Source organism: Mustela lutreola, chromosome 11 (assembly GCF_030435805.1).
Source record: "Mustela lutreola isolate mMusLut2 chromosome 11, mMusLut2.pri, whole genome shotgun sequence".
Lineage (NCBI taxonomy): Eukaryota > Metazoa > Chordata > Mammalia > Carnivora > Mustelidae > Mustela > Mustela lutreola.
In genome coordinates, this window is record NC_081300.1 from 27,199,432 (window position 1) to 27,217,433 (window position 18,002).

Genomic DNA, 18,002 nt, shown 5'->3' on the forward strand with positions numbered 1-18,002 from the left:
AAAAATTTTCAAGTAATTCAATCCCCAACAGGCTAAGAACACTCACCAATCAGTAAGAAAAACAAATGTGGCAGGAGGAAAATGTGCGAAGAGTGTGAATAGAATGTTTACCAAAATAACAAATGGCCAAACATGATTTTTCAGCTTCACTAGTAATCAAAGAAATGCAAATTAACACTAAGATACAATTCTTCCATCAAATCTGCAAGACTTTTTAAAAATATAAATGTTCAACAGTAAGAATATAATGCGACGAACACAAACTCCTGGATGCAATAAACTTAATATATTCTAAAAAGCAGTCTGTGTCAAGAGCCTTAATGTATTCATAGCCTTTTCTCATAATAGCAAAAACTAAAAACAGCTCAAAGGCCCAAAACTGGGGAATTTATCTTACAGTCAGCTAAATAATTCAAAATCCACACATTTTAGGGAGAATATTGTGTTTTGTTAAAATGTTCAAAACGCAATGTTAAGAGGAAAGGAAGATGGAAGTATATATAGGGTGGTGAATTTTGTTACATATTATAAAAGGCAACATACTCAAATGTTAACAAAAGCAGGATTGTGGGTGATTTTAATCTTCTACTTCATATTTTTCTGTTTTTAAAATTTTCTACAAAGCATTTACTACTTAAAAAATTCTTTTTCATTTTCAAACAAGAATTAGTTGATGAAGCATAGTAAGTCTCTGCCTCAGAAACACTGTGAGCTAAGATAATAGCTTATCAGGATGCATTTCAGGGAATAAATGTGTATGGTGAATAAGGGATACCAAGATCCTGGCTTCAGTGGGGCTGACCTGACCACATGGACTGCAAATTACATGATCTTGGACAGCTGTCCTCAACAGCCTCCCTGACATTCTCCAAAATAGAGATTTTCTAAATGCAAAATTAGATAATTGACCCTTACCTAACAAAGGTGGGTACTATTTTTGGAACCTCAGTCTGAAGAGGCATTTATATGATGGACTTTTAAAGCACACAAAAGCAGGTCATTACAGCCAAGACAAGATGAAGCTACCCTCAGGTTTACTCTACACTAAATATTTATCAAAAACAACAGTTATGGGAGCCTGGGTGCCTCATTCAGTGAAGCATCTGCCTTCAGCTCAGGTCATGACCCTTGGGGTCCCGGGATCAAGCCGTGTCAAGCTCCCTGCTCAGTGGGGAGTATGCATCTCCCTTTGCTCCCCCACTCCTACTCTCTCGCTCGCTGTCTCAAATAAGTAAAATCTTAAAAAAAAAAAAAAAGTTATTGGAAAAAACTTTTCCTTGCTCCCCATGTACACTGATGGACCTAAGTAAGTCTCTTTAGAGAACTAATTTCTTTACCTGAATGAAGTCCGATGTCCATCATTCATATTCACTAAAATCAAAATTCCCTGCAAGAGCATACTTTACAGAACTAGCTTCAACTCAAAGTGATTTTACAGAGAAATGATGTCCAACTATCCAACTATAAAACTGCAAAGAGTGATTAAAAGTACAAAAAGAGGGGCACCTGGGTGGCTCAGTGGGTTAAGCCTCTGCCTTCGGCTAAGGTCATGATCTCAAGGTCCTGGGATCGAGCCCCACATAGGGCTCTCTGCTCAGCAGGGAGCCTGCTTCCCCCGCTCTGCCTGCCTCTCTGCCTACTTGTGATCTCTCTCTCTCTGTGTCAAATAAATAAATAAAATCTTAAAAAAAAATACAAAAAGATCATCTATAAAGATAAATGAGATATTTGATTAAAAACCTTGAATACTCAAGACCACTACAAAGTATTTTCACATTAATATTCACTATAAAATACTCTATTTTGCTCACCTCTAAGTCCCCCAAGTGCAAGAACTGTCAGAATTATCTTGACATGATCTCTCCAAACACTTTCGTAAAACAGCAATACAGCCTCAAAAACTTCATGGAGAAAATGATTTAGCATGGATAATAAGCTGCCTGTCAGTTAACTGCTAACTAAAAAACAATCTTCATAAACATTTGTTTCCAGATATCAAACTCAATTAAACATGATCGTGCACTATAAAATACAGAAGTCTCCACCATTTTCACTCTTTAAAAGAAAATGCATTAAAAAAATAAAAATGAAAAAAGAAAATGCATTAATTGTAAAATTGGTGTAAAAGAACTTTTAAGGAATTAAGTCTAATTCCTTCAACATTTATGCTGCTGATAAAGTTTATAAATGAAGCATTTTCTGAATTACTAAATCAGTGGTACCTTGATGAAAAAGGATAGCAAGAATCTGTTTTTACTTTTCCCCTTGATATCCATTCTGTGTGAACAGCTTGATTCAAACGTCAACATCCAAGAGATTCTGTCAGGCACATTGAGTTTAAGTTCACCTGAATGTCTACGTTCAAGTCAGTCATAATTTATCCAAGTCAGTTCATAATTTATTCAATCTTTACAATTTATACAACTTTTCAACAATTGCCCTTGCTATTAGGTTGAATGCATCCCCCTTCCCTGAACTCATAATGTGACTCAGGAAAACGGACATATACATAATTATTACATTAGAGACGCACAATGTCATAATTTTTTAGGAGTAGCAATATGGACATTTGAAAGGAACCTCCTAATACTTAAACTTCAGCTGCTCCATCTTTGCTACTTTATATACCCGCTCATATGAACAGCACCTCCCGAACCTGTGCAGTGCACACAATCTAGGTGGTCAGATAAAGTGGCCCAGCACCTTACCTACCATTTGATTCTCCGGGATTACCTTAGAAAACCCTACAAACTTTCAAAAGCCACAACCTTACTAAATGCTGTGAGCAAGAGAAATTAAATCACAGACTCAGATAACTTACTTTGGTCTTTTGGTTTGTATATAATTCAGAATAGACAAGAAACAGACCACCAGGGTTTTGGAAGTTTTAAACACTGGTGAAAGTAGTCAAATAGCAAGGAAATCTGGATAATATAAACAAAGCACACCTAACCTATGTGACCCAAACAGGACAGTGCCCATGAACACATTTCTCATGCCACCTCTATAACTGGGTCTATTCTGTTCACCCACCTTCTTTTCCCTTTCCATAAGGAGGCAAAATATTGGGGTGGTTACCTAAAACTCTGTTTAGTGAGTAAAATTAAGCACTGTATCAACATGATCTTGATTAACAGATCAGAACACAGGACATAAGAATGCATGAACAATTTTACAGGTGCTAATCAAGCTTTCTAAAAAATATTAAATGAAAAACTGAAACATACTTAGAATGTGTCTGAGAACAACCCCGAAGTTGCTTCTCTCATGCACTCAACTGATGAAATTCAAATAAACCCCCTCCCCAGCAATTTTAACACAAGGAACTACCAAAGGAGTTCAAGAGATACTAAAACAGTAAGCATTTCTAATTGTTAAAAACGCCTATTTAATGTAATATATGGATGAGACTTTTATTATTTTAAGATGAACACCTATAGGATCATTCTTGTTACTGAGTTTATGTAAGTTTGGTTGGCTATAGTCTCAATTAACCAATATGATTTTTCTTGAAATATTCTTTGTATATCAGCAATATGCTGTCTTCATGTATAGAAACAAACTTTTCAGAAAAATAAGAGGAAAGAACAGTCACCCATAAAATTTTAAAAACCAAAACCTCCCCTTCTTTAATGTAGCAATAAACAATGCTGTCGTTATCTATTAAATGCCATGTACTTTATAAAATGTTCTAATCATAAGAGTCTCTTCAATAATGAGAATTCACCAATTAAGAACCATTCAGACCTCATCATTCTTGCACCTTGAAATCTCAAGAATGCCTTTGTAGTACACAGTACTAGTCATGATAATATGGAAAAGGCAGATATGTCAAACATGTAATAAATTACATACCCTTACACCAATGAGAGCTAGAATAAGGAGATTTCTATCAAACTTCTTAAAGTAAAGAGAAAATACTGCAAAAAAGCATTCTTTCCAATGCAAGTGACAACTCAGAATAGAAAAATGTGCAACAAGGATAAATATCTCATCATGCACTGACCTGGGAAAAAGCTCATAAAACTACTGTTTTAGGAGGAACAGCTACTAGAAAACTTTAACAGAAGATGGAACATGTCATTTCAGACACCATAAGCTCAAGTACAGTGGCTATATAATAAAGCAAAATGCCTATTCCTGAGGAGAATTTACTTAGTAATAATGTTGAACAGTATTAAATCTAAGCAGTGCTAAAAAGGCAATGATGGGAGTTCAGGTCATGTGTTACAGAGAAAGAGACTTGTGAGAAATTCCATTACTTAAAAATAATCTTGTCCCTATCATTAACCATTTAAGTATTTTTTGCTGATGTGCTAAAGTGCACTGGAAACCTCAGAACAGGTTTTTAAAATTGGCCATGTCTTGTTAATACACTGCAGTCTTCAAATTTACACAGAGCTGCAGGTCCTGGATTTTTTCAAGTGTCACTCATCTAACTGAGCCTGACAGCTTAGAAATGCCATCGGTTGCTCTACAGTCAGTTTAAAAAACATCCTCTACCTGGTATCTCTGCAGTGATTGTCTTGCTGCTCCCTGAAACCTCTTCATCATCATCTGATGAGCTCGTGCTTGAGTCACAAGTCAGGTCACTATCACTGGTACTACTGTCCTGCAACAGGTTGTACTTCTTTCGTGCAGCAGCCTCCCTTTTCTGCCTCAGTAGCCTGATTCTCTCCTTGTGCTTTTGGCTCCGATGACCTTTAACCTTGGCGACTCGGCCATTCTGTTTATCACTGGATTGCCGGTTTTTCTTGGCAGCCATGGTAGATGTTTCGCTTTCAGATCGAGAACGCCGAGACTTGCGCCCAACTGTGGCACCAGACACTCCAGAAGGGTCTCCTTCTACCGCTGTCTCTGCCTGAGAGGGTTCATTCTCTTCTGCAGAAGACAAAGTGTCTGAATCAGCCAGGTGACCACTAGAGGAAGGAGAAAGCATGCAGTGATTAGAGGAGTCACTCTCATAAACTCGGCCAGTGGTCGGCTTGTCACTTTCTGTGGATGCTAACTGAGACTCAGAAGAGTCCCTTCTCAGTTCCATCAATAAGCAGGGCATTGAAGACAGAACAGTAGAATCCACTACCCCATCTTTCTGAACTTGAGATTCCAGTTCTACAGATCCATCTTCTTCCTTCGTTGTCTCTTGCTCAGATGTTTTTGGAGGGACTTCAGACTCAATGAGTTCTTCAACTTTTCCCACTGCCTCCTCCATCTTCATTTCAGACTTTCAAGTTAAATCATGGAGCAGAGTCTAGGAAACTAGGTCAAAGATGCAACAGGAAAGCAACCTGTACAAAAACACACAAAATCAATAAACAGAAATGGTAGATTATTTATCTATACAACATGCCTACCTTTCTGAGTAGCAAAAGTTACCCTTAGCCAGGCCTTTAAAATCTGTCATCTGATTAACAGTCAAATCCAAAGGACTTAGTACTATCAAAATACTAGCATACACAACTACTAAAAATGGTGTAATATTGATCCTCAATTACTGAACTTGCAAGCCCAGCAAGGAACCAAACAAGGATTTTCAATTTTAAAACTTTAAAATATTCAAGAAAGGATCCTCAAAACTCTGATACAGTTAAAATGTATATATTCTGACTTTAACATCAATGAAAAAGAATGCTTCAAAAAAACTAGTCTCAGGGGTGCCTGGGTGGCTCAGTGGGTTAAGCCTCTGCCTTCGGCTCAGGTCATGGTCTCAGGGTCCTAGGATTGAGCACTGCATCGGGCTCTTTGCTCAGCAGGGAGCCTGCTTCCCCTTCTCTTTCTGCTGACCTCTCTACCTACTTGTGATCTCTCTCTGTGTGAAATAAATAAATAAAATCTTAAAAAAAAAAAAAGGCAAACTAGTCTCAGAAAAAGTTAGCTAGAATGATTACTTTTATATTCAAATCCTCAAAGAGAGGAATTATAGTGGAATAACATCAAATGTATACACTTACGTTAAAAAAAAAAAAAAAAAACCTTTCAATTACATGCATTTGGCAAATGAGCACCCAAAGTAACTGTATGCATCAAACCTCTGTGCTATTCCTCTCAGAAGCTGCTGCTCTACACGCGTATGAAGAGGCCAGGCCTCACTACGCTGTTTCCTCACACTCCTTTCCTAGTTCCCACATACCTCTCATCAGGCTGAATGTGAGCCTAGTGTTTCAACATGTTTTGTTTCATAAACAGCAGCCATTAAATACAGACCAACTACTTTGTGAACCCAGGAAACCTAGTATACTATAGTCTATGAATGACTTAAGGAGCTTAAAACGCCCTACATACATTCTCCGCCTCATATGCTAACTTCTTTTATATAATATTTTATTTATTTGAGAAAGCATGAGTGGGAAGAGGGGCAGAGGAGGGAGAGGGAAAAGGAGAGAATCTCAAGCAGACTCCTCCCTGACCTCAGGGCTGGATCCCAAAACCCTGAGATCATGACCTGGGTGGAAACCAAGAGTTGGATTTCAACTGACTGGGCGACCTAGATGCCCCATATGCTAACATGAGAACCTAACATCCTTCCCGTACTGAGTGTGCTACAACTCTACTTAATCATGGAGAAACAGGACAGACACAATCTTTAAACACAAGAGTTGTAACCTATACAGAGCAAACTTCATTAACTGGTGGTCTGGTTTTAAAAGGATGGTGCTAAGAATGTGCAAAACAAGTAAATATCTCTCTGTACATGTGATGTTACGGAAGGCAATTATGATGTCCCAATGGTGACAGATACAAACACTGAGCTAGATGGTGTGCTAATTAGGTGCCAGAAGAAATCTTCATTCCGCTCTATCAACTCTACTAACAGTTTAATATATGGTAGACAGCAACCAGAAGATACTCAGAATATCCTTTCCTTGATCTAACATACCAAGCCTACTTTTTGCTTACTATAAACATGAATATTCTATGTTCCTATTTTTTGTTTTTCATGGCCTTGTTCTCAGCTGCTGATGAAACAGACATTCTGATGAAGGTTCCTCAACACATTCATGAAAACCAGAACATCTGCGGCCACTGAAACATTCATTAATGTAAAACAATCCCATATGTAGCCTATTTCATACGCATATTTGCATCATTACTAATTTTTGAATTAAATGAAAATAAGCATAAATGTTATTCCTAACACAATTCCAAAAGGAATGTAACACCTCTGAAAGCCAACAGAGGGAGTGAAAGTTAAACCAGGAAACTGCCAGTGTCATAACTAAAGCATGTTGGCAATACAAACAGGAAATAAAATATTCAGATATGAATTACTCCAAATATGAGGAACAGATCAAGATTTTCTAACTAAATAAAAATGAGAGTTGACTCTTCTGTAGAGAATGATGTTATATATTCCAGAATAAAACAATTTTTTACAGCTGAAATATTTTAGAAGTATACTCAAATGAAATTGATGTCAGAAATAAATAAAGCATAAGAATCAAAAGTCTCTAATTTCTGAAAGCAGGAAGCCCTGGAACTTTTTAAGTACATAATATAACATCAGGTGGAAAAGTGAATATGTTAATATGACCATAAAACTCCTATGTGTTGCTTGGGTGGCTCAGTTGTTAAGTGTCTGCCTTTGGCTCAAGTCATGATCTCGGGGTCCTAGGATCAAGGCCCACATCAGGCTCCCTGCTCATCAGAAAGCTGGCTTCTCCCTCTCCCACTCCTCCTGCTTGTGTTCCCTCTCTTGCCGTCTCTGTCAAATACATAAATAAAATTTTTTTAAAAAACTCCTGTTTGTTCAGTAAATAAATTGTGTGGGTAGGACAAATAAATCCAGACTGTTTTTCTTTGTAAGAAAACATCACATTATCATTGTCTTTCAATATGACAACTCAATTATCTTTCATTTCAAGATTCATATATTTAAGAGTTTATTGACAAGTTTACAACTTCTGCTGCCTAAAAAAAGCAATTTTAATCACAAACACTAGCATCAACCATGAATAGGACACCTGTTAGCTAACAGTGACATGTCCATACAATGTGGCCATAAAGGATGAAAAGGTTCTTTAATACACTAATATGGAGCAATTTTCAATACATAATGTTAAATGAATAAAAAAAAGTACATTATACCATTTGTGTAAATAAAGAACAAAATTATACTTATGAGTTCGTCAGCGTATGTACAGAATCTCTAGAAAGATACTCAAGAAAACAGGTAACAGCAACTACTTTGGCAAGGAAAGAAAGCAAATGAGAGAACAGGAGTCAAAATACCTTTGTTTTGTTTTTACCTCTTGATTCTACTATCACATGCAAGTATGCAAGTATTACCTATTCAAAACCCCAATCAAACATACAAGTCTACTATAAACGTTCGGATAGCAGCAATGTCCACAATAGCCAAACTATGGAAAGAACCTAGATGTCCATCAACAGATGAATGGATCAAGAAGATGTGGTATATATACACAATGGAATACTATGCAGCCATCAAAAGAAATGAAATCTTGCCATCTGCGACAACATGAACTAGAGCATATCATGCTTAGCGAAGTAAGTCAAGCAGAGAAAGACAACTATCATATGATCTCCCTGATATGAGGAAGTGGTGATGCAACATGGGGGCTTAAGTGGGTAGGAGAAGAATAAATGAAACAAGATGGGATTGGGAGGGAGACAAACCATAAGTGACTCTTAATCTCACAAAACAAACTGAGGGTTGCTGGGGGGAGGGGGGTTGGGAGAAGGGGGTGGGGTTATGGACATTGGGGAGGGTATGTGCTTTGGTGAGTGCTGTGAAGTGTGTAAACCTGGCGATTCACAGACCTGTACCCCTGAGGATAAAAATATATGTTTATAAAAAATAAAAAATTTTTTTAAAAAAACCATACAAGTCTACTGAAAAGTCTTCTGAATAAAAGGGGAGCTGCACCTTTCTGCTCATAACAGCAACCACTGTTCAGGTCAAATTTAGTCAGTGAAGTCAATTAGAGTCTCCCCCCTGTAGCGGAATTTTGTCATAATTCATAAAACACAAAGGAAGAAAAAGTCACAGGAAGTAAAAATACAAGCTCTGACAAAACTCTCTGCAGCAGAATAAAAATAAAGTGCCCTAAACACAGTGGGGAAAGATGCCATGTGTACAAAGTAATCTTCCCCAACAACCACAGTATTTACTGCATATATTGTTTTTGGTCCAGGAAAATACATGGATATTCTTGGTAGAGGTAATTTTTTTTTTTTTAATTTATTTGACAGACAGAGATCACAAGCAGGCAGAGAGGCAGGCAGAGAGAGAGGAGGAAGCAGACTCCCTGACGAGAAGAGAGCCCAGTGCGGGGCTCGATCCCAGGACCCTGAGACCATGACCTGAGCCGAAAGCAGAGGCTTCAACCCACTGAGCCACCCAGGCGCCCCTTGGTAGAGATAATTAAAAGTAGCTGGCAATAGAAAAAGATAAAACTATCAAATAATAGTTGCATCTTATAAATGGGATAAAAGGCTCTCAACCACCTGGTAGAATAGTAAATTCACAATGAAATAGTAAATAAGCATTTAAGTAAATGAAATAGTAAATACAGCATTTATTTCCTTAGAACAGCATTTTCCACCATGCTGTTCTTCCCTCCAGTCTGATGGCAGTCCCCTTCTACAAGGATATACATTCATCAACTTCTCCCAAATGGATCATCCATCCATCCATTTACTCATTCATTTGAAAAAATTCTCCTTCTACTTACCACCTCAACCTCACATCTCCTCCAGAAACCATTCTCTTCTTTCACCCTCATTAAGAGAGTTGTCTAAATTCCCAGCCTTTACTTCCTTACCTCTCATACTCTTCCAACCCAATCCCATATGACATCTGCTTTTATTAAACCTGTAGAGCAGCAGAACATTAATGACCCTGGTATATCTAAAGCCAACAAACAGCTTGGCCCTCATCTTAACGTCTAAGCAGCATTCTATGTTTAACCACTCCCCTCTTCTCCTTAAGCTAAGTTTTTCTTTGGTTTCCAAGGTTTCCTTTATTATGGTTGCTCCTTCTCAGCCTACTTTATAACAGACTTAACTTACTCTACCAAACCTCCAGTGTTACTCCTAGGAATAGGTCCTTTTCACACCCATCAAAGTAACCCTCTTCTACATCCAGTTTCCAATACCATCCCTATACTAGTAATTCTGTCTCTCCATCTCAGCTCTTCTCCAAGCTCTATCCAGTCTACCCAAACAGCCAACCAACATCTGCATTTCGATTTCACAAAGGTATCACAACCTCTTCATGTCCAAAACCAAATTAAGTCATCTCTGTATTACCCCACTCTGGTCGTTCTCTAACTTTCCCTAGCTCATAAAATCAGCACTAGGGTCACCGGGGTGGCACAAATGAACACCCGACTCCTGGTGAGGTCAGGTCCTACTCAGGATTATGAGGTTGAGCCCCACATCGAGCTCCATGCTGAGCGCAGGATCTGCTGAAGAGTCTCTTCCCTCTGCCTCCTCCGCCCTGCGTCCACTCTTGCACATATGCTTTCTCCCTATCTATAAAATAAATAAATCTTTTTTAAAAAATAACACTATTACTTCAGTTGCTCATGTCATAAACCTGAGGGTTACCCTTGACAATGCCTTCTCCTTTATTCATTACATCTCATCATTCACTAATTCCTATCAGTCCTACCTCATATTTCCAGACTAGTATTCTCCATCTCACTGTCAACCACTCTAAACACAATCTCCATAATTTATTTTTCAATGGAACAATCAATAATCATCATCTCCTATGCTCAGTGTTACTCCTGCCCACCAACCTGCTCTATAAAGAACAGAACAACATTTTTACAAGGCAAATATAATGTGTTTATAGGAAGAGTTTTTTGTAGATTCCACATAAAGTATTTTATAAATGTCTTACAAGAGCAAGGGGATGACCGAGAGGAGAGTAGTTCAAGGCAACTTGAGTTCTACCTGAGGAGTTTCCCTCTTCCCTTTAAAAAGGATTATATGCAGTAATTTTAAAAATCAGGCTGTCAGTGGTGCCTCGGTGGCACAGTCGGGTAAGCATCGTTGTCTTGGTCTGGGCTCAGGTCATGATCTCATAGGTTGTAAGACTGAGCCCTGAGCCCAAATGGGAGTCTGCTTGAAGGGTCTTTCCCTCTGTCCTTCCCCCTACTCACTCTCCCAAGGGCTTGCACTCTTTTGCTTTCTCCAAAATAAATAATAAATCTTTTTAAAAAAACAAAAGTAAAGGCGTGCCTGAGTGGCTCAATCAGTAAAGCATCTGCCTTCAGCTCAGGTCATGATCCCAACATCCTGGGATTGAGCCCGCATCAGGCTCCCTGCTCAGTGAGGAGTCTACTTCTCCCCCTCTCTCTCCACCCCTCTAACTCGCCACTTGTGTACACACACACACTCTCTCACATAAATGAAGTCTTTAAGAAAATAAACAAATTGAAAACAGGCTGTCAGTTCTGGACAATCAAAATGCAGCATTTATTAGTCCTGTATTCATTAGGAAACTAAGATAACAAAAGATGAGGACAGATAGGAGAGCCAAACCATGGAAAGAAAGCAATACCCTGCCCCTCTGAGACAGAGAAGTGTAAAGTATTAAGGGAAACGAAGTGAAAAGTACAAAGTATAAGGCTAAATGAGGCTACTGTGAAAATCTGGGGGGAGTTTCTCTCATATCAGACCTCATTCTTGGTCAGCAAAACTTAATGCAAGATGAAAAGAGCAAGTTTGGAGGTTTGTGAAAATGGAAAAGGATTCTAACACTCGCTACAGAAAATGTGAGAATAAAACTACTAAGCACAATAATTTATAGAGTGTCAAAAAGAATAATTTGCAATACTACTCAATTTCCACGCTAGGGAGGGATCATCAACACAAACTTAGGGAAGAAGGTAGTGTGCAATTGCTCTTCCCTGCTCAAAACCTCTGCCCACATCCGCAGTTTCATCTTGGGCCACTCACACCCTAACTTCTTCCGGATACAAAGAATAAGCAACTTTTCCAGATCTCTGGCCTTTCACACTCATTTTGAGCCTTCTCCCTTATTGGCTATTCTTCACAGATATCAGAATAAGTATCATTTCCTTGGGATAGCCTTTGGTACCTTACGAAGAGGTTCCCTGTTATATACAGATTACACACCTATTTTCTTCCACAGCACTTTGCATAATTATAGTTAACTGTGTTACTGTTCACTGTCCATCTACCATACACAGGGACTTATAAAAGGTTTAGAGAAATAAAAAATTGTATAAATGAAAAAAATCACATAATCCCCCAATCTATTTATCTCTATGATTAACAGGCAAAACAGACCTTAAGACAGAATGTGTCAAGACAAAAGGTGTCATCCTAATTTTCAGGCCCAACGAATGATAAACATTACGGGAATCTATGGAAGTTCCCTCTTACTACAAATTTTTCAAGGAAGTAGAAAGCAAGGTCATCATTATGAGTGAGGATGAATGAGGTGGTGGTAAGCTGATCAGAAAACAAGGTGTGAAAAAGTATTATGAAAGTGAAGACACTAGAGTAGTATAGTATATGATTTTCAGACAGTAATAAGGTCCCACTTTAAGGGTTGCAACATGAACTTCAAGTGAGACTGGCACACATAGGTATGTTGTTCTCCTCTGAAATTCAGCTGTTTAAGTCCAAGCACAGAGGAGGAAGAAGTTGGTTTAACCAGAATTCTAGTTTTACCAAGCAAGTAGATCAGTGTAAGAAAGAAGAGTGTATACAAGGTAATGACTGTAATGATCACAGTCAGAAGGGAGAGGGCAGTGAAAACGTTCAATGGAATGAACATCCCAGTGGAGTCAAGGTACTATAGTGAATTGCATAAAGAAGGTGAATTGCATAAAGAAGGTGGTAGTCCAAGAGTACTGTGAATGAAACAGATTACAGAAGGGTTGCATTTATTGGTAACTAATGAGATCTAAAATAGTGCCACTCAAAGTGGTGTTCTTAAAGGACTGTCTGCAGTGAGAGAAGTATAGAAATTAAGAAAACTGACTAGAGACCTATAGCAATTTGGTATTGTCATGACAACGAAACAGCATTTCAATTTCCTAGTAATTTACTGTATTTTGTAAAAAGATTTTATTTATTTATTCATGAAAGACAAAGGGAGAAAGAGGCCTGATCCCAGGACCCCGGTATCATGGCCTGAGCCAAAGGCAGATACTTAACCCACTGAGCCACCCAGGCACCTTAATTAATTGTATTTTACCCAAAATATCCACCAGCGATGGATTGGAAGTAAAAATATACTGGTCTTGGGGCACCCGTGTGGCTCAATAGGTTAAGTGCCTGCCTTTGGCTCAGGTCATGATCTCAGGGTCCTGGGATCGAGCCCCATGCCAGGCGCCCTGCTCAGGGGAGAGTCTGCTCCTCTCTCTCTCCCTTCCCCATCACATCCCCCACTCCCTGGCTCACATACACACACAAGTTCTCTCCCTCTCTAATAAATAAATAAGATCTTTAAAAAAAAAAAAAAATGTGTGGGGGCACCTGGGTGGCTCAGTGGGTTAAGCCGCTGCCTTCGGCTCAGGTCATGATCTCAGGGTCCTGGGATCGAGTCCCGCATCGGGCTCTCTGCTCAGCAGGGAGCCTGCTTCCTCCTCTCTCTCTCTGCCTGCCTCTCTGCCTACTTGTAACCTCTCTCTGTCAAATAAATAAAATAAAATAAAATAAAATAAAATTTAAAAATGTGTATATATACACACACACACACACACACACACACACACACACATGCTAGTTCATCACAACAAATAGTTTGAGAAGCATTGGTAGGACTGTGGAAATACCTGGCTGAGGTGGAGTACAAAATCACTATGAGAAAGTTCACAGAACTGAGTGGGCACTGTGAGAAGATCATCTGTATATACTAAAATCAGAAAGAATTAATTAAGACAAAAGTAATAATGGACAAAATGACACTAAGCAAGGAACAAAAATCACCACAGTCAGTGGTCAAAAGAGGACAGCAATATGGGGATTAATGAAGAGGAAAATTACCTGCAAAGTGGCAGTGAGGAACAAGGAAATCCAGGCAGAGTTGATAAGGACTGCAGGAGGAAAAAAAAAAAGCACAGGTACCCCTTGCAAGATGAAGCTGTACCCTCAGTGGAAAGCCACAGTGTTACTAGTGCAAGAAGGTAAAGGGGAAGTTCAGAGAGGAAGTTAAGAATATTGGTGATTTGGGGGGCACCTGGGTGGCTCAGTGGATTAAGCCTCTGCCTTCAGCTCGGGTCATGATCTCAGGGTCCTGGGATCAAGCCCCACATCGGGCTCTCTGCTCAGCGGGGAGCCCGCTTCCTCCTCTCTCTTTCTCTCTGCCTGCCTCTCTGCCTACTTGTGATCTCTGTCTGTCAAATAAATAAATAAAATCTTTTAAAAATTTTTAAAAAAAAAGAATATTGGTGATTTTGCTGATGATGAACCAAAGTAGAAAAAAGGTGGAGAAGGAGGGGAGGGCAAACCACAGGGAATGTGCAGTGCTTTCTGAAATGCAAGAAATAAGGGGTGACTTAGGAGTTTGGAGCTTCCTGTGGTTACATCTGTGAGACAAAAACTTATGTAAAGCACTCAGATATTTTTTTATTCTATGTATTTAAAAAATTTTAGTGTTAGTCATGACTCAGTCAATTGATTTCACAACCCAATAGGTGGTGACCTAAAAGCTTAAAAAACACTGTCTAGAGAAACCATGTGTCATAGCAGCACTGTTTCTGTGATAGACAAAACAAAAACAGAACATCTACTGACAAACAGTGGAATGGAAAAATAAGTTGTGGTACACTGCTACAATAAAGCAGCATATAGCAATGGACACAAAAGACAACTACATCAACATGGATAAAACAATGAAAACAATGGTAAGTAAAAACAAAACAGGGGCACCTGGGTGGCTCAGTGGGTTAAGCCTCTGCCTTCGGCTCAGGTCATGATCTCAGGATCCTGGGATCAAGTCCTGCATCGGGCTCCCTGCTTAGCAGGGAGCCTGCTTCCCCCTCTCCCTCTGCTGCTCCCCCGACTTATGCTCTCTCTCCTTCTCTCACTCTCTGTCAAATAAATAAATTCTTTAAAACAAAACAAAAAAAGCAAATTGCAAAAACAAAAACAAAAAACCCTATGTCATTCAGTATATATATAGTTCAAATCAACACAATATGAAATGACATAATATATATGGATACTTAGTTGTGCTTTAAAACGACTTTAAAAAGCTCAGGAATGAGGGCACCTGGGTGGTTCAGTGGGTTAAAGCCTCTGCCTTCGGCTCAGGTCATGATCTCAGGGTGCTGCGATTAAGCCCCACATCGGGCTCTCTGCTTGGCAGGGAGCCTGCTTCCCCTTCTCTCTCTACCTGCCTCTCTGCATACTTATGATCTCTGTCTATCAAATAAATAAACAAAATCTTTATTTTTTAAAGATTTTATTATTTATTTGACAAATACAGATCACAAGTAGGCAGAGAGGCAGGCAGAGAGAGAGAGAGGAGGAAGCAGGCTCCCTGCCGAGGAGAGAGCCCGATGTGTGGCTCGATCCCAGGACCCTGGAATCATGACCCCAGCCAAAGGCAGAGGCTTTAACCCACTGAGCCACCCAAGCACCCCTAAACAAAATCTTTAAAAAACAAAAGGCTCAGGAATGATTATCAAAATGTTAAGATAATGGTTGCCTTAGTGTGAGGAAGAGGTGATAGATCACGAATATGCAGGGTTTCAGAAGTACTGGTAAAGCAGGACACTTCTGGTTATGAGCAAGGGAAAGGGTCAGCTAATACTCCCAAAATGTAATTATAAAACAAGACAAAATTAATCAAAACAACTACTTCAGGAGCACCAGTTGGCTGGGCACCTGACTTCTGGTTTCAGCTCAGGTCGTGATCTCAGAGTCATGACATCAGCCCTGCATCAGGGACCCCCACACACAAACACACTGCACCCCCACATCGGGCTCTCCACTGGGTGGAGTCTGCCTGAGATTCTTTCTCCTCCCTCCCACTTGGGTGTGCTCTCTCTCTTTCAAATAAATAAATAAATCATTAAAAAAATAATAAAACCACTTCAGAGCTCTGGAAATCTATCAAATCCATACACAAAGAGAAGTGCTGATGCTTAAAAACCTGCAGTATCAGGGAACCTGGTCAGTTAAGCATCTGCCTTCATCTCAGGTCATGATCTCAGGGTCCTGGGATGGAGCCCCTGTCGGGCTCCCTGCTCGGGGAAGTCAGCTTCTCCCTTGCTCTGTCTCTCCCCCTGCTTGCACACGCTTTAATAAATAAATAAAATTAAAAACAAACAAACAATAAAACACTGCAGGTTTGGGGCTCCTGGCTGGCAGAGTCAGTGAAGTGGCAGACTCTTGGTTTGGGCTCAGGTCATGATCTCAGGATCCTGACAGAGCAGTGTAAGACTCCCAACCCAACCGGAAGCCTGCTTCAGGAGGCTCTCTCCCTCTACTCCTCCGCCTGCTTATAAGCTCTTTCTCTTTCTCTCTCTCAAATAAATAATTAAATCTTAAAAAATAAAAACTTGTAGGATTTTTATTAAGAACAGTAGGGGCCACTCCCATTCCCCACCCCCCCGCCCCCAGCTCAATAGGTTCTGCCTAATTAGGTGGCACAGACCTGGATCATCTATGTTTGCACTAACAAAGGAGCCCCCAAAGTGGAATGGTTGGCCACACCTATACTCAGGGACATTACTGATGCAAGTGACCATCTCACCAGCAGGCAGACAGGGCAATTGAGCGTACCACTAGCCTGAGGATGTGATCATGAATGGATCGAGCATATTCTTCGCTGACACTACAGGATTATGCAGAGGAGATGCCAAAAACCTTTAGTGGTGGGAGGTATTTGAGCACAATTTCTGACCAAGCACTGGCTGACCAGTAAACTATGCTGGAAAGGACAAGAGCAAAGAATAGAAAGCCAGGTTTAAAAGTTAAAAGAGAAAAAATTTAAAAACTGAGCAGAGACATAAGCAACAACACAGTACAGGAGAGACAGATTTCAAATGTATCCCAGTTACCCAAACAAAAACACAGCAACCCTTTCAAAGGGAAAAACAATTAGAATCTAAAGCTGCTGCAATATATTATCTAAAGTGTCCAGTTTTCAATAAAAAATTAAGAGACCTTTGAAGAAATAGGAAACGTGACTCATACACAGGAGATAAAAAGCAGTCACTAGAAAAACAATGTCCTCAGATGATGGACTTCACAAAGACATCAAAAGAGCTATTTTATTTTTTTAAATATTTTATTTATTTATTTGTCAGAGAGAAAGAGAGAGAGGGGGCGTGCACGAGTCAGTGCTGGCAGAGGGAGGGGCAGAGGGAGAAGCAAGCTCCCTGCTGAGCAAAGAGCCAGATATGGGGCTTGTTCCCAGGACCCTGAGATCATGACCTGAGCTGAAGACAGAGACTTAACCCACCGAGCCACCCATGCGTCCCAAAGGAGCTATTTTAAGTATGTTCCAAATACTAAAGGCAAATATATTTTAAAAAATTAAAGTATGATAACAATGAATCAACAAGTAGAGAATCTCAATAAGGAAACAAATTCTTTTTTTTTTTTTTAAGATTTAAGATTTTATTTATTTGACAGACGAAGATCACAAGTAGGCAGAGAGGCAGGCAGAGAGAGAAGAGAGGAGGAAGCAGGCTCCCTGCAGAGCAGAGAGCCAGACATGGGGCTGATCCCAGGACCCTGGTATCATGACCTGAGCCGAAGGCAGAGGCTTTAACCCACTGAGCCACCCAGGTGCCCCAAGGAAACAAATTCTTAACAGAGGAACAAACAGACATTCTGCAGTTGGAAAGTATAAAAACTGAAAAGAAATTTCACAAAAACGGCTCAACAACAGATTCAAGATGGCAAATAAAGAAATCAGCAAACAAAATAAGTCAACAGAAACTGTGCAATCTGAAGGATAGAGAGAAAAAGATTAAAGAAAAATGAATAGGGCCTCTGAAACACAAGGGACAATTATCAAGAACACCAACATGTATATAATA

General features: G+C 39.6%; 1 protein-coding gene across 5 annotated transcripts in view; it reads right to left on the reverse strand.

The window, feature by feature from the left end:
- The window catches only part of ARK2N (arkadia (RNF111) N-terminal like PKA signaling regulator 2N), a 94,125-nt gene that overhangs the window by 44,910 nt on the left and 31,213 nt on the right, over positions 1-18,002 (reverse strand). For all 5 annotated transcript variants that reach the window (XM_059138834.1, XM_059138835.1, XM_059138833.1 and 2 more), the window contains one exon: positions 4,504-5,288. In XM_059138834.1, the coding sequence (XP_058994817.1) occupies positions 4,504-5,218 (715 nt within the window). In that variant the 5' untranslated portion in view covers positions 5,219-5,288. The remainder of the gene's footprint in view (positions 1-4,503; positions 5,289-18,002) is intronic.